The 27,017-nt window shown below is 37.5% G+C and overlaps 1 protein-coding gene across 1 annotated transcript in view; it reads right to left on the reverse strand.

Moving 5' to 3' along the window:
- Positions 1–27,017, reverse strand: part of KIF13B (kinesin family member 13B) — a 280,794-nt gene that overhangs the window by 31,212 nt on the left and 222,565 nt on the right. The window contains 5 exon segments of the mRNA XM_044663470.1: positions 5,145–5,278; positions 7,447–7,558; positions 24,434–24,487; positions 25,404–25,481; positions 26,228–26,380. Of these exon segments, the coding sequence (XP_044519405.1) occupies positions 5,145–5,278; positions 7,447–7,558; positions 24,434–24,487; positions 25,404–25,481; positions 26,228–26,380 (531 nt within the window).

Below are 27,017 nucleotides of genomic sequence, written 5' to 3' on the forward strand. Positions count from 1 at the left end.
ATTATTCTCAAATTGTCTCTTCTAGACTGGTTTTCTTGGTCTGTCACTCTCTCATTGAGATATTTCATGTTTCCTTCTATTTTTTCAGTCTTTTGGCTTTGTTTTATTTGTTCTTGTTGTCTTGAGAGATCATTAGTTTCTACTTGCTCAATTCTAGCCTTTAGGGATTGATTTTCGGCTATAATCTTTCAGTTTTCGGCCATAATCTTCTGGTATTCCTTTTCAATCTGGTCATTTCTGGAGTTCAATTTGCTTATCAGTTCATTTGGTTTCTGAGCCTCACTTTCCAATTGCAAGATTTTACCTTTTAAACAGTTATTTTCTTGCCAGATCTCTTCCATTTTCCTCAAAATCTCAGTTTTGAACTCTTCCATAGCTTGTGAGGAGTTTTCCTTATTTGAGGAGGGTCTGGATGCTTGTTTGTTCTCCTCCTCTGTTTGCTCGGTTGTCTGGATTTTCTCTGTGTAAAAGCTGTCGAGTGTTAAAGACTTCTTTTTCTTGTTGTTATTCTTTCTCTTCTGAACTTCCTGAGGCTGAGAAGCCATCATTAGCCCAGCAGCTTCTCAGATTTATCCTCGCGCTCAGTGTCTGTTCTCGATCTATTGGCTCCTGAGGTCTGATTTCTGGTTTTTTCCAAGGTCAAGCCTGGTAGACCCCCTTGCTTGATCCTCTGCTGGAGGTTTCTTTACAAGTCTCAGGGCGCTGCTTCCACAGTCGTATACCCGTCTGCACTGGTTCCCCACTTAGGCTTTAGTTCCTGGCTGTGTCTGCCTCCACCCACGCCTCCCCAGTGCCTGCGTTTTGCTCAGCCTGCGCTGTGCGCCCTGCGTCCTGCACCCGCGCTCAGATTTCGCCTGCCTTCTTTGGCTTAATGGGGTCCCAAGTCTTGCTGCTCTCAGGAACAGGCCCCGGAGCTGCCAATGACTTGATAGGTGCCCCAAACTTGCTCTATTTCTTTTTAGCTGGCTTCAGAGCTCTAGGTCTTGTGTGTGGAGGGGATGGGGGTGGGGCGGTTGCTCAGCCCGCGATTTAGTGAGAGCCCTTTATAGCCTGGAAATGTCTCGATTCCACGTACCTTCCATGCTGTGCCCTGTTGTGGGGTTCCTCCGTTCGTCTGGACTTGTTTTTATGTCCCCTTGAGGAGTTTTGTGTGTTTTGGTCAGGAGAGGTTAAGAGCTGCTTCTTACTCTGCCGCCATCTTAACCCGGAACCCCTCCTTTCTATCTTTTTATCTAGCTTTTAGTAGATCATCTAAAATACAGTAGTGCTTAATGTTTTGTTTTGTTTTTTAATTTTTCAAGTCCATTTCTATCTTCTGGCCTAACCATACTTAAATATTGTCTAATATTTTCTCTGATTAGTCATGCAAATTGATATGAGAACTGTGATCATTGCCTTAAATATTAGAATTAATAGAATTAAAAGGAAATCACAGAAATACAAATTAAGAACTAGAAAAGTGACTTGCCCGAGGTCACAAGGTGGCAGAGATGAATCAATCAAGAAAAATTTACTAAGCACCTAGTATGTGTCAGACACTGTGTTACAGGCCAGGAATACAAAATGAGGCAAAAGGCAGCTCTCAAGAATCTCCTCATTTAATGGGGGGCTGGGAGGGTGGAGGGGGGGAGACAACATGCAAATAAATATATACAAATTATATATAGTATAAATAGGAAATAATTAATGGGAAATACTCTTTCAATTCTAACACTCCTTAATGATCAGACCACATCTGCATTACTGTTTCCCTTTGAAGCCTCCATACTCTAAAGGGTCATTGATAAATGAAAGGACATTCAGGATGGTGAGAAATCCTGACCTGTAATATGGTGAACAAACTGAAAGAACAGATGTTGAACTTTTAGAAAAGAAGACTTGGGGGAAAGAAGAAAGCTACTTTCCAATATCAGAAGAGCTATAAAATTCTGGCAAAGTATCTCATAAATTTTCCAGCATATTTAGCACAATGACTGGCCTGTGCCTTGATTTGCACAAATGGGAAAATGAGGGCTGCTACTTACAGTGGTATAAACCCATTTAATGCAATTCAATAAATACATAGTAAATATCTATAATACAAGGATTATAGTTATCCTACACAGCTCTGAAGGATAGAACTAGTATCAATGGGTAAAAGTTACCAGGATGAAGATTTCAAGAATTTCTAGCAATCAATGCTAGGCTCTTCTTTTATTGAAGGATATATCATATGTGCCAGAAATGATACAAAAAATATTCCTGTGTTGGATTAGAGGTCCTCTTACTAGATGATTCCTAAGCCAAGTTGGGCTGAACTACTTCAAATATGCATTGGACTATACTGAATAGAATAGGAGAAAAGCAGAGAAACTAGGGGCAGGGCTGGGATCTAGGGACAAGGACTGGAAATGGAAATGTCTCCCTCCTTTTTACTAAGAGCTAGGGGGAGGGGCAACAAAAATTATCTCAAGATAATAACAAGATAGAGGAATCCTACTAGTGTACACTGAAGTCTGTTAGTTTTAAGGGTTGCCATTATGGTTTGCCTTATATACTCTCCTATTTTATCAAAAGGCTACCAAGAAGTCTTCTAAAAAAGAAAGAAACATACTAAGATTTTAGAAAACAAATTTAATTTCCATGTAAATCTAATTCTAATCTAGTGAAGTTGCTGCAGTCCAGTTCCACGGAATACCATAGGCAGGCTACGTTTTATTTTATTCATATTACTGGAAAAATTGCATTAAAGTTAAATAAAGAACTACATTTTCACTGGTGAACTAGAAATGCAAAATGAAAACCAAGGGCAAATATAATATGAGCTTCGTTTTTATGATTCTTTTGGTATTAACAAAAAGATGTTATTTTAACCCCCCCCCCAAAAAAAAACCCAAATGCATTAATTTGGGTAAAAGATAACTTTCTTCATTGAATTCACATTTATGCTGACTGTACATTTGACTATCTCTTCTCCTAGATAATTACTAAAAATACTTACTAAAGATGAATTTTTCACATAAATCTCTGATCACCCTTGAAATCAAATAAGAAGCTAGTTTTTCTTTTTTTTCTAGTTCTTTAGTTATGTTTAAATGTAAGAAGCAAAGTTCATGAGGTAAGCTAGGTGGCACAGTGGATAGTGTCAGGCCTAGAGTCAGGAAGACTCATCGTCATGAGTTTAATTCTTGCCTAAGATACTTAACTAGTTATATGACCCTGCACAAGTTACTTAAACCTTTTGGTCTCAGTTTGTTCACCTGTAAAATGATCTGGAGAAGGAAATGGTAAACATTTCAGTATCTTTGCCAAGAAAACCCCAAATGGGGTCATGAAGAGTTGGACATGCCTAAAATTGACAACAACAAAAACAAAGGCCCATAAATATTTATTCATGTGAATGAAGTTTCTATAAAATACGTTAGTACAGCTTCTTCTTAAACTTGGTCTTCGGCAGGTAGGATGGGCAAATAAAATAGTTCTGTCTTAATTCCTACATTTTTTTTCTACAGTCTAAGGCAGTGATGGTGAGCCTTTAGAGCCTGAGCTACAACCCTCATGCCACGTGTGAGCCCTGCAGCCTTACCCCCAGACAGGGGCAGGAGGAAGTGCTCCCACTGGGCTGCTGGGCAGAGGGGCAAGACATGTGAGAAATGTCCTCAGGTGCCCAGAGAAGGAGAGGGGAGCAGCCCACTCCAGCAAACATGCCATAGATTCACAAACAGAGGTCTAGTGAAAATCTACTCATATATCACCAAAATAACAAAAACATAATTCCTTCTAAGCAACAAATGATTTGACTTGCTCCATCCTCAAATTTCAAGTAAATTAAGTTTACTATTTAAACTCTATTATCCAGATTTTAAGATTAAAAAAATGAGGTTATGCCTCTCAGCTCAGATTATTTTACTTGAAAAAGATAACAAAGTTGTACAGAAAAAGTTTGGACAAAAAGTACAGAGCTAATAGAGAGAAACAGAAAATTCAAGTTTTCATTCTCCCCTTGAGTATGTCTCCTCCCATATATTCACTGAATTACCAAAGAAATTGTTTCAATTCAGCAAGCTATTTAAGTACTGTGGGATTAGTAGTGTTTGGGGGGGTGTTTCAACTACTCTGAGATATATAGGGAGTGTCTACTACTTTTTCTATCCAATATGCTTTAAGTTCCCTTGGAAGGAAATGCTGAACTGGAAAAAAAATCACAAATGAAACACCCTGATGCCTTAAAACAACACAGCTTAAACCTATAGACTGGCCTGAAGCCTTGGAGAATGCGTTATAATTACCAACAAGTTTTCTTTAAACTGGCAGCTCACCTGCAATTCTGCAACTCTAATATTTAGAGAATGTGAAGAAGGTGGTGTCAAAGGAACTATTTCAACAACTGAACTTGCACTGTATGTGTTTTTTGAATGACTATAAATAAATCCTCATTTATCATTTTCTGCTGAGTTCACACCTATATAAGGTTAGAAATTGCATTTCTAACAGGGCCCTTTTGGACACAAGAAGCTTCCTGACCGATTAGAAAAGGCTTTTCACCTAGAAGATCAAATCTTCGTTTTCTCTGACACATCCAAAGGAAGTGGTTGCTGACATCCCTTGGTTAGCTGGTCTGAAGTCAGAGTAACTAGGATAGACAGGTTTTTAAAAGAAACAAATGAAACAGGTTCCCATTTGCAATAGCTTAAATCAAAAGAACAGGTCTTTGAGGTGGGGGACAGGACAGTGTAAGGATTGAGGGGAAGAGCGGTGGTGGGATAAGGTTGTTTGATATGAGGAATGAAATCAAGAATTAAAAATAGAATTACATTTTCCACTTGGCAATACGCAAACAACCCTAAGTGCACTTCATAAATTCTACTATTGTTGCTCTAAGTGATATTACCATAAATCACATTAGTAGCACACTTGGCATTTTTTAAAAGCAAAAAGGATTGAGAGTATCAATAAGTTTAAACAGCTCTCTTATCTCTGAAGAGAGTGGATGGAAAATGATCACAGGCTTTCACTGTGACTAAAAGCCCAGTTCTAATTCCCCTGACCTTACCAGTTCCTATCCCTCTAACTGAAGCACCATGGGAAACAGAATTTTGCCAACAAGATATTAGAGAAATGCTCATTGTTACATTCTGGATTTATTTTGTTTTATTTTATTTTACCTGCTGTGCAAGAGGAGATGGCTGTCTGCCCTTTTTCTCATCTCGGACAGGAAAGAGGGACTTAAGCAGCTTTGGCATCTGTGGCACAAAGGATTTTACTGGATTCAAGTAGGAGGCTGCTAAGCCACCAAGACCTGTCAACAGTATTAAAAAGAGAAGAAAAAAATAAAACAAAAGCAATTACACAAGCATTTTGTCTCCATGAGATTTTGCCAAGTACCATTTGTGATTGGTCTAATAGTATAACCTCAAAAAGGTTATCTCTAAGAGATGACTTTGAAAAAAAACAGTACTATATGTATGACACAGCCTAATTTTCAAATGCCATCGTGTTCCCTGTTCCTTGGCAGATTACTGTCTACATACCCTCATTAGGCCCTAATTCCTGATATTTCTAAGATGCCCCCATGGGGTACATCTCTGATATGCCTGTCTGTGAAACTAAGCAAATGTTATTCCTGTCCAAAAAGAAGGGTCCCCCCGAAACAATTGGATTTCTATTGCTTCTGATACACGTTCTAGTGACAGGTTTATTAATACCCTAAACAAAGAAATGTCTTTACTAATTTGAGAGTAACAACATGTATCTTAAATGGTTTTTCAATATTGAAGAGTTGTTCTGAGACATTCGCATACCAACACACGATATTTTTGTGTCCCTTCGAATGCTGGGAAGTCAGGTTCATTCTATGGCTACCAAAAAGTGGCAGGTATGTAGTGACTCCTTCAAAAACATAAGATAGGACATCTCCCCCACCCCCCTTGCTAACTGAAACAAAAAAAGTCAGTTTATCAGTTTATGGAGAAAAAAGAACTGAAAGTCCCCAAATACCCTCAAACCCATGTAGACCATTTTGTCCTCTATTCTCTTTATTTTGTTAATTGATTCTTAGCCAACAAGCACACAAATCAAGTCATCCTAGACTATGGAAAGGCTGTTATTTCTCAGTTCCCCTCCCAGATGCCTTGTATCTCATTTTAGTCATTGCTTAAACCAGATAACTGGCTTTTTAATCCTTATCTTCTGTCTTAAAATCAATACTAAGTATAGGTTCAAAGGAAAAAGGGCAATAAAGGATAGGCAACTGAGATTAAGTGACTTGTCCAGGTCACACAGCTAGAAGTATCTAAGGACAGAGTTGAACTAAGGACCTCCTATCTCTAGACCTGGCTCTCTATCTCTAAGCCACCTAGCTGTGAGGCCTAGATGTTAAATGACATCCAAGTTTGCAGAACTAGTTCAAGATGGAGACTTCAACCAATGGGAAGACGGTTATTAAATATCTAATCTCAATATAGCCAACTGTTCAAAAAGTTTTCTTTAATTATTCTCCTCTAGAAAATATATATCCTCTGATGGTTCCCTGAAACTTCATGGCAGAGACATAAAACATTTACTTCACAGTAAGTCAATGTCATTAAAGTGTTCCTTTTATATAAAAATCTGTGTGTATGTGTGTATACCTACATCACTAGGAGAATTAATTTAAACAAAAGACTACTAATACTGTTGAATTAACATTAAAATGTGATGACAATCTACAAAAGAAAAAATATAAAACTAGGCCTGATCTTCATAAAAGGATAGAATCTACCTTTGCTTTACAAATAGACAAAATAAATTAATGTAAATTGAATAAAAGCAAGTTTGGGTGACAATGCAGAAATTATTAGACTACAAACTGAACATTAAAAAAAGACTACCATGGGTTGTTAGGAAACTCCTGTCTTTCGATTTAGAAAAGTAGAGTTAGACTTGGCTTCAATGTAGTCTTTCTAGCCGTAGGAATGAAGTCAATGCAGATCTTGTTGTGGTCATCATGTAGCACTTTATTTTATATCTCTCTAATAAAGTTTATCATGTAATGTAACTCTTACCACTAAAGTATATGTTTGAATTTTTTGGTCTAAACTTTATATGCAATGACAATAAGCTAATGCTTTCAAAGTCAAGTTCAGTTCTCTGCACAGAATAAGCATTAAAAAAGAAAAGAAGGGGTAGCTGAGTAGCTCAGTGGATTGAGAGCCAGGCCTAGCTGTGTGACCCTGGGCAAGTCACTTAACCCACATTGCCTAGTCCTTACTGCTCTTCTGCCTTGGAGCCAATACACAGTATTGACTCTAAGATGGAAGGTAAGGGCTTGAAAAAAAAAGAAAAAAGAAAAAAGGAAAAAGAAAACATCACCACACTTTTTTTTTTTTAAGGAGGGTCATAAGAAGAGAGGAACAAAGTAAATACCATGTAACTCCCTGGATGGAAGCCATCCCGGTGGGGGGGGGGGGGAGGAAAAAGGTGATTTACCTGGTTCAGGGGTATGGTTATCCTGGGGAGGCCCAGAAAGAGATGGACGAGCTGGAGTCATCACTCTGGAATGTTCTGATTGGGAAACATCTTGCTGACTTTCCCACCGACCCTAAGAAAGATAGAATCATCATTTTTTCAAAGGTTTTATATGTATATATAAAAGAGGGTACATCAAACACTACAGAACTAAAATTGGCTACATACCACCCCAAAACCTGATAAATATTATTTTTTAGAAATTTAATTGTCACCTAATTTTTATTATTTTAGAGAATATTATCATTGCACACATAGTGCTAAAGAATCAACTATCTTTTTTTGTTTGACTTACAACTTTCTAATGAACTGTGCAAAGAAATACCATTCTTTTGTAAAAGAAGACAATATAACATGGTAGATAAAGGAGCTGGCCTTGGAATCAGGAAAGTGTGTGTTCAAGTCCTGCTCTGCCTCCTTTTTCTCATTTTGGCTGTGTGACTCTGGGCAAGTCAATTAAACTCTCAGGTGTCCACAAATAACTTTCTAAGACAGTTGGACAGCGAATTCTTTATATTGGTAGCATCCTACACTGAAAAAATCAGAGGTCTAGTACAACAAAGAAAAACTAAACACAATCTCCCCAAAACTGCCACCATCCAAAAAACCCTTCCTTACTCCCTGGCTCCTTTCCTGCATGGATCCTGCTGAGGCCACTTTTGCTTATTAACTTGGATGCCATTATTCTTCCTCTTTGCTATTTTTCTCATTCTATCTCTAAAATAGGATTCCAGGACCAGCTCAGCCTCCGTTATTGCTAGATACATTTTTTTTACTCTTTTTAGCAATATAACCAAGAAAATAATATTTCCAGAGACCTACTCTTCCCTCCAGTTCATCTACATAGCCTTCTTTCACACTGATTTTTATAAATATGAGGGCTATTGTGACAAATTTAAACAATTGGAAATATCTACAGAATGAAAAGGATTTGGAGGTAATGTATTAATGGACTTTTCCCCTTCCACAATAAAAGGCAAATAATACAAGAAAAATGATCACAAATTGTGAATTAACAGATTTATGAATTAGTAAAGTTAAAGATGCTTTTAATAGCATTTTTCCCTCCTCCCTTTCAATAATATTTTAGAACTTTTTCTAAAAGGATCAGTGAAGTCATCTAGTAGAACACCTTTATATTAGATATGGTTTAATAGAAACAGCATTAGACTCAGAGAAGTTAGCTTAGAGTCTATTTCAAGTATCTCCTTCAGTGGTAAGAATTAATGAGATCTCATTGCACAATGGAATATGATTCCAGGCAAGCTGAATAGATTATAGTACTGTCTTAAACAATGCTGCTGATGAAAAAGCACTGCTAATTCTCGCAACACATTTAGGTATGAACAGATTCATTTAATAAATGGGGGATAATCTATCTGTACAAAAAAACTTGCAACAAACCAATACCAACATTGCAGGGAAAAGAATCTCAAAGTCACTCCAAGAATACACAGCTCTCCCGAATTCATATTTCACTACTCGTTCATGGAATTCCTTTTTATTTCAACTGGCATTTCTTGGATGCATAACCACATCAATAAATGTGGGATTTCTGTCCTACTAATGGACTCAGAAACAACTGCACAGTGCCCCCAAAGGGTAAGAAGTGAAAAGCTTCTTTAAGCTCTGACACCTGGGCTGAAAACCTATCTGCTCTTAGTTGTGACTCAAGTGCTAATCTTAAAATCATTAAACTCTAAGTGATTTGGGCTCTATTTACTTCAGAGAATGCCACATTTCCCTATGCATTTTCTAAGTGGTACATATAGGGCTTATTACAGTTATGGGAAATTGCAAAGAAGAAATGTAATACTCAAGTGGACCAAGGATAAAAACATACACAAAAATAACTTTAGATATAGGTATGAAATACAGATGCAATATTTATATTCTACATAAACAATAAATCCTAGTGTCAAGATCCTAGGAAGGGATTAAATTGTCAAAGGACTCCAAAGATGCACTACTGATCCTCTCTGGCAATAATAACAACATTATTATTAATCTACTCATTGATGGACCTGACCTGACAATCACTATGAAAAAGTGAATTACCAGTGAGTGCCCTAGTTTACCTGATCATGACTCATCTCTCCTCAATTCCTATTTCTCACCATATTCCAAGTCCTTCAGCCACAAAAATCCTCCAACTACATCAAATAACTTATTTTTCAAAATATATATGGATCCTTTTATGACATGGGAATGGTTATTATAGTCTAGACGGGGGTTCTTAACACAGGCCCCTAAAGAATCCATGGATAGATTTTGTTTCACTAACCTTTAGTTTCTTTTGAAAGCTTGTTACATTTTATGCATTTAGCACCATGATTCTGAGGAGTCCATAGGCTTCAGCAGATTATCAAAGAAGTCCATGAGACAAAAAAGGCATCTAAGAACCCTCAATCTAAAGGAAAGGGCAGGAGATTGAGAAAATGTAATTGGAAGTCCTTCTGAAACTATCTGTGTTGGTCTAGAGAAAAAGATCTTTCTAGACCTAGAAGTACCCAGGTGGTAAAATGAATGAAGAGCCCTGAGTGTGGAGTTAGGAAAGACCTGGATTCAAATCCAGCCTCAATCATTTACAAATTGTGTGACCATGAGTAAGTCATTAAACTGTTTACCTCAGTTTCCTAAACCATAAAATGGGGATAACCTACCTCATAGAATTGTTGTGAGAAATCAAATGAGATAGCATTCATAAAACCCTTATGCCTCCCACATAAAAGGTACTATATAAATACTTGCTCCTTTTTCTTTCCTTCCCCCGCCTTCAGTTTCATAAATTCAAAAAGCATAACAATGTGTTAGATTTGTAAAGTATATTAAAGTTTCCAAAATCTTTTACATCCATCATTTAATGCAATCCTCCTCACAGTGGTCTGGTAACATCGGCCATGTAGCATTATCACCATATTGCAGATTAATAAACTGAGGACAGAAAGGATTAAGTAATTTGCCCTAAGGTCATACAACTGCTAAGTGGCAGAGCTTGAATAAGAATACAAGTTTCTTGAATTCTATTTTATTGTTCTTTAGGATATTTATTATAATATGTAGGTTAATTTGAATATTTAATGTGTAGATTTATTGGAAAGCTTATTAATCACAGACTGGTTTCTTTATCTTTTAATATCAATGCATTCTGTGTGTGTGCATGCATGTGTGTGCGTGCATGCACATAACTGAGCTCATCATCTTTCCCCAAATCTGTTCCATCTTTCCAACAACTCTATACAACAGGTCACCCTTCTTCTCCATGGTCACCACAATGGTCCTTATTAATTCTAACTTACTACCTCCAAACTTCCAGTTTCCCCCATCTCCAGTCTTCTACACCTCTGCACAGAGCAGTAATCTGGTCACTGGTTGGACCTTACTGGATTTGTTTCAAAGAATTAAGGGTATTCCTGTTTCCCGTAAGATAGAACAAGATTTCCCAAGCTTGGCTTCAATACCTTTTGTGCCTTATTCCACATTATTCTCTTTCAAAAACTACCTAGTTACTCCCTGCCCTCTCCCACCATTGGGCAGCAACCCCAAGTTGTTCTTGCTTGGAAAAACACTCCTTCCCCTCCCATCTCTCCTCATTTCTGTCAAATGCCTTCTCTTTCTGCAAGGTTCAGCACAATGAAGGCTTCTCAACCCTCTCACTGAAAATTCTCTCCCCCTTTCTTTCCCTGATGCACTTCTCCTCTGTCACTGCCACAATCTACCTAGCACAAGGGGACATGTCATATCCCCTTGGCAGACTATAATAAGAATCATGAGGAGCGAGATAGATGGTAACAGAATTATTATTTTGCTAGGCCTTTAGCAAACTATGAAAAATCCAGTCTCCTCAAGTTGAATAGAAGATGAGATGCCTCTTCTCTGTAAGATCTACTCATGTAAACTAAACCAACACTTCCCAAACTATATTTATTACATGAAAACTTAAGTCTTACAAACCTTTGTGCTATCTTCCCTCTAAATAGAAATATATTTACACATAAAATATACCTTCACTAATAAAAACATTTAAACATATATATTTTATAGATAACAATATCACATACATATTTTTAAATTTCTCTTAGGAAGACAAGGCTATTTTCTTCTATTTTGCTATAAAATTTTCCCAATTGTCCTTTATTCTAGGGATTTTTAGCCCCTACAATTCCTGGATCAGCATTAATGATTGTCATCAATATATTTCAAAACACAAATTGTTCTGGGCCCAAATTAGTTGGGAAACCCTGTTCTAAAATCTTTCCTTGCTCTTTATTTCCTTTCTTTATGTGGTATATGTGTGGTATATATATGTGGTACATATATCTCTATATTTGGTATATGTGTCTTATATGTAAATGCAATTCTAAATGGAATTCATGGGGAGAGGAGAGGTAGGTAGAAGGTCAGGGAGTAGGTAGTTTTCATCTGCACAAATTGACAACTATACTACAATCTCCAGTCTTAGAGAATTGCCTAGGGTAGGAAAAGGCTAAATAACTTGTTGAGGGTCTCACAGCCAGGATATGTGAAACCTGACCCTCACTCTAAGGTCAGTTCTGGATCCCCTATAAATCATAGCACAGGTGTATATAGTGTCATATGAATTGAAAGGCATTATAATATAGCACTGGAATTAGAGTCACTGGATCCAAGACTTATGGTATGAAGGGACATTAGATTATCAAATCCAAAACCCTCATTTTTTCAGATAAGGAAACACACTGAGGCCCAGAGAAATTAAGTCATGTGCCTGGAGTCACTTAGCTAGGATGTATTTATGAGGCAGAATTTAAATGTGGGTCTCCTTAATTTCAAGTCTAGAGTTTGAATCACTACAACATATTTCTTGGCTCCAACAATTACTAGTCAGATGACTATGGGAAAGTTTCTTAGTCTCACTGAGCCTCAGTTTCTCCCCATCTATAAAATGGACATGATACTTATCCTAACTACTACACAAGGTTGATCCTGGAAAACTATTCAATGAATCTTAAAATAACAAATATGATTTATTATTATTGGATAATGTATCCTAGATTCCTCTCTATCAATACTATGAATTTTCCCTAAGGAAAGATGAAATTTTGTTCAACCCCAAAAGAAGTTCTGTTGAACTTTATTAGGCAATTAACATATACACACAAGACAAAAATATAGACATGAAACCTAAGCAAAATAAGTATCTCCCTTCAGTGAAGAAATTTTGAGCTTGTCTACATGTATTGCTACCTCTCCCACTACTTAAAAGCCTTTTGTCTAACAAGGGCAAGTTTGGATCCCAGATGCCTAGGCCTAAAAATTCTAGGAACTCATTAGAATTCCTGGTACCACTTTTAACCAGAGCATCCTCAATACTCTATAATTCTGCAAGTGCTTTGGGGGTAATAGAATCACCTACATCTATTAATCCAGCAGAGAGATCAACATTGAAAAACTCCTCACAGACCCCTCTCCCTCCTGGCCAGGAACCCCATCTAATTTCTTTGTAAATCCCTCCATCTCTCGCCCTCCATTGCACAGTGAGTGTCCTGCACACTTGAGCAGCTGCTCAAGGAATATTTGAATCAAAATTCCTAGAAAATTATCACCAGGGCTAGGGAAATGGAAGTATTTAGGTCAACAAGTTATACAAGGCATACAAGGTAGTAAGTACCTAAATTTGGACACTCAGAGAACACATTAAATCTAAACTGTTCCATGATAGAATAGTTCACACGGCTATGAATCACACTTTGATTTACATACCTTAATGTTATATTAATGTAGCTTTTTTACATTTATATCTAATTATTTGTCGGGGAAACTAAAGCTTTGTGTATTCTGGGTTACTAGAGACAAATGATTGAATGCTAAGGTCAATGGTCTTCTGAAACTCTCAGGGGAAAAAGATTCACGCTCAGTATATATGCAGTGTCAAGCTAATACAAGGTTGTTTCTAAGACATCTCATTTAATTTTGGAATAGATTTATTTTTATATCCTAGATTTTTCCTTCTTGGCTGGCAGCTGACACTGTGGCACACTGTGTCCCTTAGGAAGGAAACTAAGTAGCTGATTTAGAGTCCACACCATTGCTGCTTGGTGTATAATCATCCAGTGACGAATAGCCCAGGTGTCACCTTTTCTCCAATGCACATTCAAGGCTCCACTAACTTCACAGCTCATTTTTCCCAGTTGGCAGGAACCCCCCCCCCCCGAATAATGATACCAGCAGATTTGAATAAGAACAATAGCTCTTAATGTCTCATCTCTCCAAATCTTTCAAAAGAGAACACTAGAAAAGAAATATATAGAGAATTTTGATAATCTTAACATATCTGTAACCCTGACCATAATGACAAATGGGAGAATGTTTTGATTTCTATCAGTCTACCTTAGCAATCCTCTTAACCTTGAGGAAGGTAACATGCCAACTGTGTGCAGCAATTCTCATCCAAGAGTAGGGATGTCTTAATCTCTCAAATGTCTTTGGAATAGAATGGAATTTTGTTTCAGAGGGAAGGATAACAAAAAATGCAATGATCAACAGTACTCACTAATAACTCAACGTCAAAAAAAATGTTCTTTATCTCTAGACAACACTTTCAGGTCTCTAGAAACATCATGCTGAAAAAGCTAATCATTTTTTTTAACCTCATCACCTTTCCTCATTCATAGCCCTCAAGAAGTTTGTGTTCAGAGTCTGGTTATATACATTTCATATCACCCCATAAGACACTGATTTTCTTTTTAACCAACTTTGTTGACTATGTGATCAATTCAGTTAAACGTACAATAGTGCCTACTATGATAAGGCATTACATTAAGTGCTAACAGAGATACATGAGATTTAAAAGACTTGGTCCCTGCACTCAAAGAGCTATTATAATCCAGCAGGGGCACTAAGACATATACTAGAATTGAAGAACTATTTAAACATAGAATCTCAGAGTTGGAAAATACATCAGAAGTAGTAGTATGCTAGCAAATGTTTAACAAGTCGCTATCTAGGAACAGATCCCCTCTCCAAAAAAACCCAACAACAACAAACAAACAGCTCTCTGAGAAAAGAAAAAATAAAAGTATGTTTGTTTTATAATGCAATGTTAACATCTTTTCTCCTACTTTCTTAAGTCTAGACAATCAGCAATATTAAACAATAAATCAAGCTCTGATTCTCAGCCTTTCCTGATTGGGGGGGGGGGGGTAAAATGCTCTCAACAGTCAGTTTGAATTGGCTTTAGCAAACTCCTGCTCAGAGGTCATTTAGTCCAACCCAAAGTCTGATCTTTTTACTAAACCCAAAAAGTAGTTACGCAGTCTTTGCTTGAAGCTCTCTAATAACATGGAACTCATGATCTCTTTTGTCAGCCTGATCCTTATTAGGAATTATTTCTTTACACCAAGCCTTTATTTGCCCTTTTTCAGGTTCCTCAACTCCTTCCCCTCTTCCTAATTTTGCCACATAAAATTTACATAAATATGTGCAATACAAATTAGCTGGGAGAACACTTAGAAGTCCATTGAACTATTTTAAGTGAGAGATGAAAAGGTCCTGAAGTTAGATGTGCCACCATGAATGGAAAAACAAGAAGAGTCTGAAGAAGAGTCCAAATTCTAGAAGTGTAAGTAATAAATTTCAGTGTTGGGAGAGAGATAAAGAACACAGAGATGTTGAGTATGGGTAAGAGAAGAGTGGTACCATTAGCAAACAAAAACAAAAATAAACCAGGGAAATCAGGAATAGAAACAGATTCTGGAAACATCGTCTTTGAGCTAGCTACTCACCAGACTCCTAAAGGCAGTTGAAAATGGGGGTCTGAAGCCTGGGAAAAAGGTCATAGCTAGAGTAATATTACATTTGAGTCATATGCAAAGAATTAAGAGTTGATGATGTAGGATGAGATGTCCAAAGAAAAAGTTAAAGATCCCTGAAGAGAATCAATAGGAGTTAAAACAGGAAGAGGAATTATAGAGGCAAGAATATGAAAAAAATACAAAATGCTACAGTGTCAAGGAAATCAAAGGGAGAGAGTTAAAAAAATTTTTTTAAGAGTGCATGGTCAACTATTAAAAAATATTAGAGGTCAAAGAAGATGAGTGTGGTAGGAACAGTGTTTGATTTTCACTCTGGTTGGCCCATTCACTTTATTGTTGCTTCTTTTAGGGGCTGCCTGGGGATGCAGATGGGAGACAGATATCATGTACACATGTACATGTGGAGCAGTAGAAGTCTCCTTTCCCAATCATCCCCAACCACACTCTCCTTTCCCCTGACTCCCCAGAAGGGATACTCTGGGCCTCCTTTAAGGATGCAGGAAGGCTATCTGCTTTCCTTAATCTATAAGCTTATAAAACTCTTGTCAAATGGAATTGGGATTGGAAGTGTTACTGAGCATTTACTGCCATAGGGATAACTTGCTGATCTAGCATACTGAATGCCATAAAGGTACAGAGAAGGAATCTTTGGAATCTTTTTAACTCTTATATTGTGCTCTTTACACTCTGGTAAGTAAAATATATTTTATTGCATTTTATGACTTGCTTGCCTTGTTGGATTTTAACACTCAAACTTTAATTACTGGATTAGCCTACATTGGGCCTCATTCAGAATAATGAAGGGAAAATATTTATAAAAGCATTCCTGAGTAACATTTTCAAGCAGTTTTAGGAGAGTTGGTAGGTATGAATGCTAGACTGAAAAGAGCTAGAGAGAACAGGTTAGGATGAAGAACTACTCATTCTAGACACAGAGGAAAGTAGAGAAGCCTAGATCTTGAAGTCGTAGTGGGGCTGGGAAAAGTATGCTTATTGTTTTAAAAGGATAGGTGAGACTCCAGTGTTTTGTTTTGTTTTGTTTTTCAGTTGGGGGAAAGACTGAAGAATATGAAAGGGAAAAGGGGGAAAAGGGCTACTGGTGGTGGTCAGAGACTGAAGGTCACCAAGAAGGGAAGGGAAGAGTGAAATAAAAATATAAGGGTAGGAAGGATCAGGGTCAGAGAAAGTTTAGCCTTAGCAGGGAGGCAAATCATCTCTTCTTCTAAAAAAAAAAGAATGAAGGAGTAAAATTATTTTCATATTTTGTGAGGGCCAGTACAGCAACGAAACCATTCACCTGATATCCTCATAACTGATCCATTTCTTCTTCCAGTCACACTTATCCAGAACAATGTCTTTTATGCCATGCGTCATTTGTAATCATTATTGCACAATTCAAAAAAAAATAACCTACTTGCCCATGAGGAGTCCTTCCATTGCCCTTTGGCTCAATTTCATTTTTAATTTTTATACAATAAAAATCTTTGTTCCAGGACTTGCAACCAATAGGAGAATACTGATGCCAGCTGAAGTCAATGGGAAAATACAAGACTGTTTTAGTAATACCTTGGAGGCACTGAAACCATAGCATAATTTACTAGATGTGATTTAATTGCATCTCCTCCTAGTCAATTCTGATCTCAGATGAGTCTGTATGCAGAGTCTATATAAGAAGTGGACAGCCCGCCTGAAAATACAGAGAAGCTATTCGGGGTGGGGGTGAGGGGCCTTGAATAGAATGACTGATCTCAGAAAAGCAAGAATTAAAGCAATCTGCTTAGATTTTTAAAGGGGGGCAGATGGTGGAAAAGGTTTATAATTATCTACGAAGCTTGTCTTTGATGGTCTTTTTTTATTGATGTTTAAAAAAAAAAGAGGAAAAATCTCAGTTAAAAAGTCCTTTATCTGACAAACTTTGGAAAACAAGTAACATCACAGGAGATCTGCTTTCTTTTTGCCTCTCTATATTTGCCTAATCTCATTCCATTTTCAAAGTAAAAGACTACCATTTTATGCCTACTACCCTAATCTGAAATCTGGGCTCTGTATATTTCTGTAGTATACTAAACATAAGTAATAAACATGCTGCCAAGGGATGAGAGGGAAAGAGAAATTAGGTAGCTTGTTTGGTCATAGCTGAAGTCATTTTAGCAAGCCTTCAGGAGCTGCCTATTTCAATTCAATTTAATTCAGCAAATATCAGAACGTTTTTTATATCACCATAAGATATAAAAATAATATAATACTGGAGAGTTGGGAAAGAAGGAATAAATGGATTCTAGACATGCTAAGCACTAGAAAAATTCCCCAATTTTACTTGATCCACTCATAATAAAAAGAGCAGTTAGGAGAGGATGAGAGCCGAGGGAATGAGATTAGGAGTCTGGAAAAAGGAAATGTGATATAGTGAAAAGAATATTGGATTTGGCAAGGAGACTTGGGGCTGAACAACAGTTTTGTAGCTGACTACCTATATGACCTTGGACAGGTCACTTTCCCTTGAAGAGCTTGCAATTACATCATCAAGAAAGTAAGGAGGGGTGGACTGGGTTATCTCTGAGGACTGTGAGCTCTAAATCTTATGACCTGCTTAAGCAGACACATACTGAACTAATTTTATTTTCATATTCCATTTAGTGAGAGACAAATGGAGACTGGAAACTAAAATAAGCCAGACTGGGGAGATTGTTTCTTGCAAAACAGTCTTACTATCCTAACTTGGGCACTGGCAACCTACGGTGTGGCACCAAGGCAGATTTTTGCCATCACATCTACCTCAACCTTTCAACCAATCATAACTCCTATATTGAAGGGTTGTGCTGGCCCTTGGCGTGATTAAAAGAATAAAGGAACTAGCATCGAAGAAACTGACTGATTGGAGGTAAGGTTTTTCACTTTTAAAAGACAAATGTAATACAAATCAATCTGGAATTGCTAAGAGAAGATATTTTTGAGAGAGGGGCTGGGGGATGCTGTCTGTTTTAACCTACTTTGAAACTTAGATGATAAGCCCTTTCCCCCTAATCCACCAGAGTCTAGGTAGCTAGCTCAGATAACAAGCCTGTTCTCTCTCTTTTCATTCGTACATCAGAGACTAGACATCCTGGTAGCAAAGAGCGTGAGAGTCAAGAAGACTTGAGTTCAAATCCAGACTCAGATACTGTGGGTCACTTAGCTTCTCTCAATCTCAATCTCCTCGCTGATCATGCTCACTGTAACACCTACCTCCTATGGTTGGTGTGAATATCAAATAGGACCACATATCAAATGCTTTGCAAACCTTATGCAAGCGAGCTATGGACAAGAAAGCTGACTTGTCTAGGGGAATGGAAAACAGTAACTTCCTCCCAACCTTAAGATAAAGATAAAAATATCTAAAAAGTGGTCCCAGTGGTTTTCTCCCAACTCCAGCCACTGCCAGTCCACTCTGACCAACTAGGTGCCCTTCCTTCCTCAGAAGTGGCTCAGTAAAAAATGTTGCCCCAAGCCCTCCCAAACACAACTAGGCAAATAAGTTCCATTGCCAGGATCTATGGCATACCCTCTGCCCATGCCAAGCAGCCACGTCCAGAAATGTATACACGTCCATGAACAAGTTCTAAGTCAAAGAGAGTGCCCACATACACTATTCTTCTGTTCCCCAGGGGACTCAATGAAAATGAAGATTACTGGGAGACTAGGGGCAGTGGGATGGGTGGCTTGTAGACGTAGAGCAATCAGGTTTTCAAAACCCCAAACTGGAACTTCAGACTTGACAAAACAAATGGTTTTACAGGGCCTCTGGTCACAGTCTCGTGACAAGCAGACTTTTATCTTCTTTTGAATCTTGTTCCTAAAATAAGACTTAACACATCAAGCATGAGCCAAACATGCTCTCTTTTATTTGACTATACAACCAGGCTTCCAAACAAGCCTGAGGTGTTTTGCATGTGGCTACCTATGAAAGATATGTGGATCCTGACAGAGGAAATTGAAATTCTGAGACAACACTATTTTTGTATAGAGCATGGGTTGACAACGTATGGCTCTTAAGCCATATCTGGCTCTTTTGAGGGCCAGATATGTCTCTTTCTGCAGAGCCACAAAGTCAATTTTTTTTCAGGCACTATTACAGGAGCGCACTGTGAGCACTGTACGGCTCTCATGAAATTACATTTTAAAAAATGTGGCATTTATGGCTCTCACGGCCAAAAAGGTTGCTGGTCCCTGGCATAGAGGATCTGGGAGACAAATGTGTGTGGATCCTTTGAGAGAGACACAGGGAGAGAAGCTGCGGACATAGAGGGGAAGCCAGCTCTTCAGTGCACTCCTGATTTCTGGCGTGCTTCCCTGGAGATGAGTAAAATGGACCTCCTAGGATGAAATGATTTAGTCACTCCCAAAGTTAGTCTGTAAAAGGTTTTGTTTGGTGACAGATTTCTAAAATGTATTATTAGAGGGATTTTTTTGACAGTACATAGGATTGCAAAGTTAGAGCAAAAAAGGAAACTGAGGTTATGTGGTCCAGTTCCTTCATTTTACAGATGAAAAAATGGAATCTATTATTTTATTCAGTGATATAAACTTGCTTAAGATCACACAGGTAGCAAGTGGCCAGGGCAAGATTCAAACACTAGAGCTCTTTCAATAGATGCACTCTTCTAAGAATATCTGCCTGAAAACTGGGGTACTCTGAGACATAGGAACAGTGAAGCAGAAACTAATGCCCATAGGATGTGACATTGATTAAGCTACCAGGTTTTCTGACAAGGCTCTAGCTGGAGTTGGAGTGGAAAAGAATGAACTATAAATATGGTGTCACCACATCTCAAATACAGCTCAGGTTATGAGCAGCTCCTTCTCTAGCTACTCTTTGCCTTAACTTATTTATCTGTGGAAGAACAACACACTAGGTTAGGACATGCAAGTAAAGTTGCAAGACAAGCTGAGTGCTTCAGAAAGGAAAGATTGGTTTTCTTTGGATCCACTTAAATTAAAGTGTCAGGGTGAACTGCTTATTCAGGTCATCAAATATGCCCTTTGGCCTTTTATGTCCACTCCAAAGCCTTCGAGAGTTTCAACAGATTGGCAAGAGACAACACTGAGACAGAAAATCTGGGAATAAAATGGTGACAGTGTTCTACCCAGCCAAGGAACTCTGGCTGGGTCTTTTACAGGGCAGAGTCCCCCAGAGTAGAATGGTCCTGAATTCCTGAGAGCCCCTCATGTTTGGCAAATGGCTAGGCCAAAATGGTTCCTTGGGATCTAGGATCTATGAGTTCAATAAGGATATCTTTGAGATCAATTATTATCTCCTGATCTAACAGGTCTTACAACACTGAATTTGAGAACTCAAAGATTGGCATGGTAGTATGCATCCTGTTATTCAAGTCTATAAAACTTGTCACATTTCCTTTCATGCTTCCTGAAGGCCAAATTTGGTGAATATCATCACTCCAGCTAAATGGTTCAAGTCCAATTTAAAGGCAATTGGTAACAGTCCTAGTTGGTAATGTATTACAGGCTCTATGATGATGGCATGATCATAATAATTACCAATTTTCCTGTCTAATGAAAAACATCAGAGTCAAAGCAAGGAAACTAAGAGGACTAGATAGGTCCTTTCTTTGATTCTTTCCAAAGATTTCCTGTATCACTGGCTAGACATAACACAGAGCTGTTTCAGAAAATGTGTCTCAAAGTACTGGGCAAAGAAGGTGATCTTTCCAGGATCCTGCATAATGGCTGGATTTTTGAGCACCAGTTAACTCATCTCTAGGGCTGCTGGAAAGAGAAGGGTATAAGTAACCATTAGGCTGTGAGCCTCAAAGTGTTTTTTCCACTCAGCTAGAGAAGGACTTGGTCTCTTGAGTTCCTGATCCAGACAGAAGTAATAACCAACTATCAAATATTTCAATTGTCTTTTGGGCAGCGTTAGCTCTGAAATATTCATTTTCTCAAGGCCCATAGTGTTAAACTCAAATAGAAACATAAATCTGCCATGCAGGCTGCCTACTAACTTAAAAAAAAACCATGAAATAACATTATGTTGTACTATGTTTTTATTTTATTAAATATTTCCCAATTACACTTTCTGGATTGAGCAACATTTGAGAGGTGGTCTTGGGCATGTGTTTGATGCTTCTGCACTGGGCCAACAATGAGGCCCTAATAATCAAAGAGGTTAGGGGCTTGAATGTTTGAAACTGAGAGAAGGAATTAGATGTTGAGATGTGGGAAGTGGTTGGTATGGACAGAGGTAGAGAGAGAAGATAATCTCTTCATATTCTGACCCATCGAAGCAAGTGGGCTGAAAATGTGGCTTTGGTTATGGTTGATATCAAATTTGACTTGTTCTAATGAGGGTGAAGTTTCTGAGTTCTGCAAAATGACCTTTCCAATAGAAGAATATTTTCAATAAAGTAGAGGATAGCCTGCCCTGTAAGCTGGAATATCATACAAACTACTTGTAAGGACTCATCAGCTTCTGACTCCATGAGACACTGCAGTTGAAAGGAGAATAGGATAGATTCTCCTATTGCTCAAAGAGAGAAGGCAGAGAGACATGGCAGTAACTCCCTCTGCAAAGCATCTTTTATAAATAAACAGAAAGCAGTAAAGGATGAATAGGATAGTAGGGGACAGAGAGAATGGCTGGATCTCCTACACTGACAGCCCCCAGATGGGATCGATTTATATTAAAGGTCTGATCTACAGATATGCAAGCTCAGGAACTTGATTTTATCAATATCTTCCATGATCAGGATGGGGAATTGATTCACATTGATTAAATTCACTAGAGAGTCAGTCTAAGTCTCCCTCCCTCTCTCCCTCTCTCTCTCTTCTCCGTCCTCCCTTCCTCTGCCCTCCCTGCAGTAGATCTAATTCTCATATTGTTTGGTCAGCACATTTCCTTGTCTATAGAGAAAGCCTCCCAGAAAAGACAAGTTAATAGCTGAGGGTTGTTCAGTGAGTCGATTACAAGGACAAAGGGAGTAAGATGAACTTGGGAGGAATTCGGTCTATAAGTCGCTATGATAGTTAATGTATTTTTCTTCTCTCTAAGGAAATACCTGGCCAAGGGAAATAGACACACTCATGTCAGCTGCTCAGGGAACCCTTACTTTTTGGCTTTCCCTTTTGTAAACACTAGAAAGACCATGACATAACATAATGGAGTATAATGTAATGATAAAAATAAGCAGATCTAAGTCTATACCACCCATAATTAAACTAGATTGGTACTTGTCAATCAAGAGTTGCTGAAGATAATATCCTAGTGTAACCCCTTTTGTGGGTGGAGAGGTGGACATGCTGAGGAAGGACTGGGTAGGGTGGTTCTCTAGAATTCAATGATAAGTATTATATATTTATTGGCTGCTTTAGTTTTCAAAACACTTTCACATACATTTTTATTTTATTACAACTCCACTATGAAAAAGGCAGGGCAGGTATCTTATTTTGTAGATGAAGAATCTGAGGCCCAGTGAGATATGATAATAGGCAGCCATTTAATAATACCTCCTTATTATTTACGAAGCACCTCATTTGTCCCTGACAGAAACCCTGTGAAAAAAAGGAACTAGGGATCATTATCCTCATTTTATATATGAAGAAACTGAGGGATAGAGACTAGCCCAAAGAAACACAGATGGAAAGTGGCAATCAGGTTTCAAATTCAGGCCTTATGATGCCATATCCAATAATACAAATAACAATTCTTTCATGCAATTTTAGCACGTTGGATAACTTTAAACGGATTCTCTCTTTCCTAAGATGAATTTGTTGATGGATTTCTTTCCAATACTTATTTGGTACTATCTTGAAATTAATAGCTTTAAATGAAAGGAGAAAGTAGAAATATACTTAAGGTTAGAAATTTCCTTAGACAAAGGTGGTCTGTTGGGACATGTAGCACTCTATCAGTTGGCTAATGCCCATCAAGGAGTAGCAAATTAATAAAATATGCTTATGTTAACCATTCTTATATAAATTTGACCACTTAGCAGACTTAGCAGTTATGGACAAAATATAACAATTATTTATCGAGTTTGGCACTATATCAATCATAGGGAAGTAAAAGTGAGTTGACAGTGTGCATCTGTAATGCCGAGCATAGAAAGTACCAAGGACCTCAATCGGAAGAAGCTCAAAATGGCAAATACCAGATGGTGATATGTGACAAACACATTGAATAAGTTTCACAGAATGTTCTCCTTTAAAGCAAGGGTTCTTAACATGTTTGGTGGAAGTCTCTGATGGATTTCCTTTTAGAAGAATCTTTAAATGTATAAAATAGAAAGGATTAAAAAAGGAAAACAATTATATTGAATTGGTTTAAAATAAACATTTAAAAACTCACTGATCCCATCACAACCCATGAACTCTTTAACTTTTGGAAGTCATTTAAATGAGAAAAGTTGTACTAATATGTTTATACCAACAAATGGATGACAAACTAACTGCATAACAATATTTATCCTTATTTTAAATTACTTTTTTCTAAAGATCCAAAGTTACATATATACTAATGAAAGAGCATAACTTTTCAATTGTAATTTCAATTTTTTTCATGTTTCCGATCATGATAAAATTAGTTTACTGTAAATGCCAGGTTTGAATATCCTGTTTATATGCAATTACATATGGTTTAGATTGATTACTTTAAAAAAATTATTTCTCCCTCCCAATCACAAAAGGGTCTGGAAGGATCTATGGGCACACACACACTCTCACTGACTCACTCACTCTCTCCCTAACTTTCAAAACATTTGCCTAACAACAACCCTCTGAGGTATTAGAATTACTACCCCACTTTACAGATGAGTAAAGTGAGTTTCAAGGAAGTTAAGTGACTCAAGGTCATAATGCCCATACATATTGAAGCTGAGAATCAAACCAAGGTCTTCTACTTAGACTAGATCCAGTTTCTCTACTACTTAGAGACAAGTTTCTCTAAGAGAAAGATCTCTTTCTCACCATATATACACTTCATCTCTGCATGTACTATACAGGAGAATTAAAGGGGGGGGGGCGGGTTTGAGGAGACACAGGAAATTAGCATGTGAAAATTAAGTGTGTGATGTTGAGATGAAGGTTAAAAGAAAAAAGGGTTTATTTTCTAAAATTTCCAAAATAATCCTCTTACTAGAAAAAAAGGATTATTAAAAGCTTACCTTGTTACTACCTAAATTGTAAGTTGGAATAAGATCTTGTCGGCTTCCAGAGAGCTGAAAAGATAAAAATAACACCATGAGTGGTTGCTTTTACATGAACGTGAATTTAATATTCATTAAAAATGTGGGACTGATAGAATATTAGAGTTGGAGGAGATGCCAGAGATAATTTAGTTTAAACCCTTTTATAGCTTAGGAAAAGGCAAAAGAGTTGAAATGCCAAACTCTGAATAAATGAATGAAAAACAGTAATTAAGCACTTACTGTATGCAAAGCACTCAGCTAAATGCTAAAGAAACAAAGACTAGAAAGATAATCCAGCTCTCAAAGACATCACATTCTAATGTGGAGAGACAAGACATATAGGACTTTAGCTATATGTCAGATTAAAAAGTCCATGGTCCTTAGGGTTGTAGCGGCAAGACAGATGGTAATGTACCTTCCTCTATAGTCATTTCAATGAATAAAATCATATTGCTTTCAGATATTGAACCATTTGCAAGAATAGATTCACACAGTAGGTAGAAGAGTCATGATTAGAATCTAAATCCAACAGTCTTTACACTATATAAGAAAGTGCTCCCACTTACTTATTGCTTAATAGTTTATAAGAGCATTTCTCTCTGACCCTTTGGGATTGAAGTACAAATATTACTGTCTAGTTTACCTATAAATGAGGTTAAACACCAAGGTCTTATGAGTGGCAAGATTAAAACTCAGACCCAGACCTTCTGATTCCAAATCAAGTGCTCCTTCTGCAATAGCAAATGATATGGTGCCCAAGGGCACGTGCCTACTGCTGAGCAACAGAACTAGGATTAGAACTAAGAGTGTCAATACCTCATCCAGCAACCTTTACAAGTCCAGAATAAGCAAGAGTTCTCTTCCCTTGCTAATGCATCTCATATTCCATCCCCTCAACATTTCATCTGTTCTCTAATTTAGAAGGAAAGAACATTAATGAGCTTACTCGGTTCACATTTGGAGAGCTAATACTCCTCCTATTCAGCTTTCCTTTTCCTGTTAGTTGTTCCTTCACAGCAACTTCCTGTGAATTATAAATCCATAATGAGAAAAATTCACATCATAAGTATTTCTCAGATCAAGTTTTCCCTTTGGCCCACCACAGACATAAATGCATACAGACTCATTCAAGTAATGCTTCTTACTTTCTATGTTCAAAGTACCTAATTATAGTCAACTTTAAACTATTTAGTAATCAATTAAATAGTCTGAGGATTACATAAGCCACGTGCCTTTTCCTTCTTCCACCGTCAGAGTATTTGTCATTTCACTAACCAGAAAGTGGTCAGGAGAAAAAAGATTCTGAAAGTTACATTTTGTATTTTATTAGTAATTCTGTTAAAAGGCTTGAAACTGGTAGCTAAAATGAGGTTTGCAGATTACTTCCAGATTTTATTTATTTGATTCCATTCTTATTAAACATTTCTAGAAATCTACTTATTTAGGGGACCCTAACTCTGCAATGGGCATTTCTGCTTAGTCAAGATAAGGACTCTGTTAAAAATTTTGGACATGGTCAGCAAGAGTACTGCCTTTTAAAGAGCTCTGAAAACACTTTTCTGGCAAAAATAAATGAAATCCTACGTTCCCACCCAATCTTCTCAGAAGTAATTTTACCAACAAAACTAATGTACTGAGAGATTTAGTGGATGACAGGTTGAAGTGAAGGTATTTAATTCAGCTAAACAATTGCAATTACAATCATCACCCTCAGGCATTTAAAAAAGAAACCCACAACAATAACCAAGTTGGGTTATGCTATCATCAGACCTGACGAAGACGATCTAAAGTAAGAAGGTTTTCAACAGCTAAGACACTGCGCAAGTATTTTTCAATATAGGCTTCTGAGTCTGCTGAGGCTGGATTTTCAACATTAGCTGCCATTCGTGCTAATGCTTCTCGTTCCTCTGCACCCTGAGCATCCTGGAAAATGGAAAATTGTTCTCAATTAAAATTAATAACTCCACTAGAGGAACTATTTTTAAAATGTCATGGTTTGTACAATAAGAAGGATAAGCACACATAAAAAAAAATCCTCAAATTAAGTGGATTATATTCCAAAAAACTCACTTATGTCAGTTATTGTAACCTGAAATACATTTTTCATAGGAAAAAAACGTAATAAAAGTAATTTATTAGGATCCCAGGATAGCCCCACAAATTTATTTAATCTGTCAGAGAAACATGCTATATGTTTTGTACTATCTATACATTATATGATCTATGTATACATACACACACTTGTGTGTGTTACTGTCATTGAACAGAATCACATTCTACAAAGTTGTGTATAGATTTATGGGAGCTAGATCAGTAACCACCAGTGTTAGCACAGCCAGGAATAATGTTGTAGAATTATTTCTCTACTACAGAGGTTAAGGGAGCAAGGGAGGATGCTGAAGAATTCAGAGGACTGAAGAGACAGAAGATACCGAGAGATGCTATTAAGAAAGCTAAAAAGTTGGGGTGTGGGGGGTGTGGTAGATGTAGCTGGGTGGCTCAGTGATTGAGGGATGCTCAGAAACAGGATGTCTTAGGCTCAAATCCGGCTTCAGACACT

Source organism: Gracilinanus agilis, chromosome 2, assembly GCF_016433145.1.
Source record: "Gracilinanus agilis isolate LMUSP501 chromosome 2, AgileGrace, whole genome shotgun sequence".
Lineage (NCBI taxonomy): Eukaryota > Metazoa > Chordata > Mammalia > Didelphimorphia > Didelphidae > Gracilinanus > Gracilinanus agilis.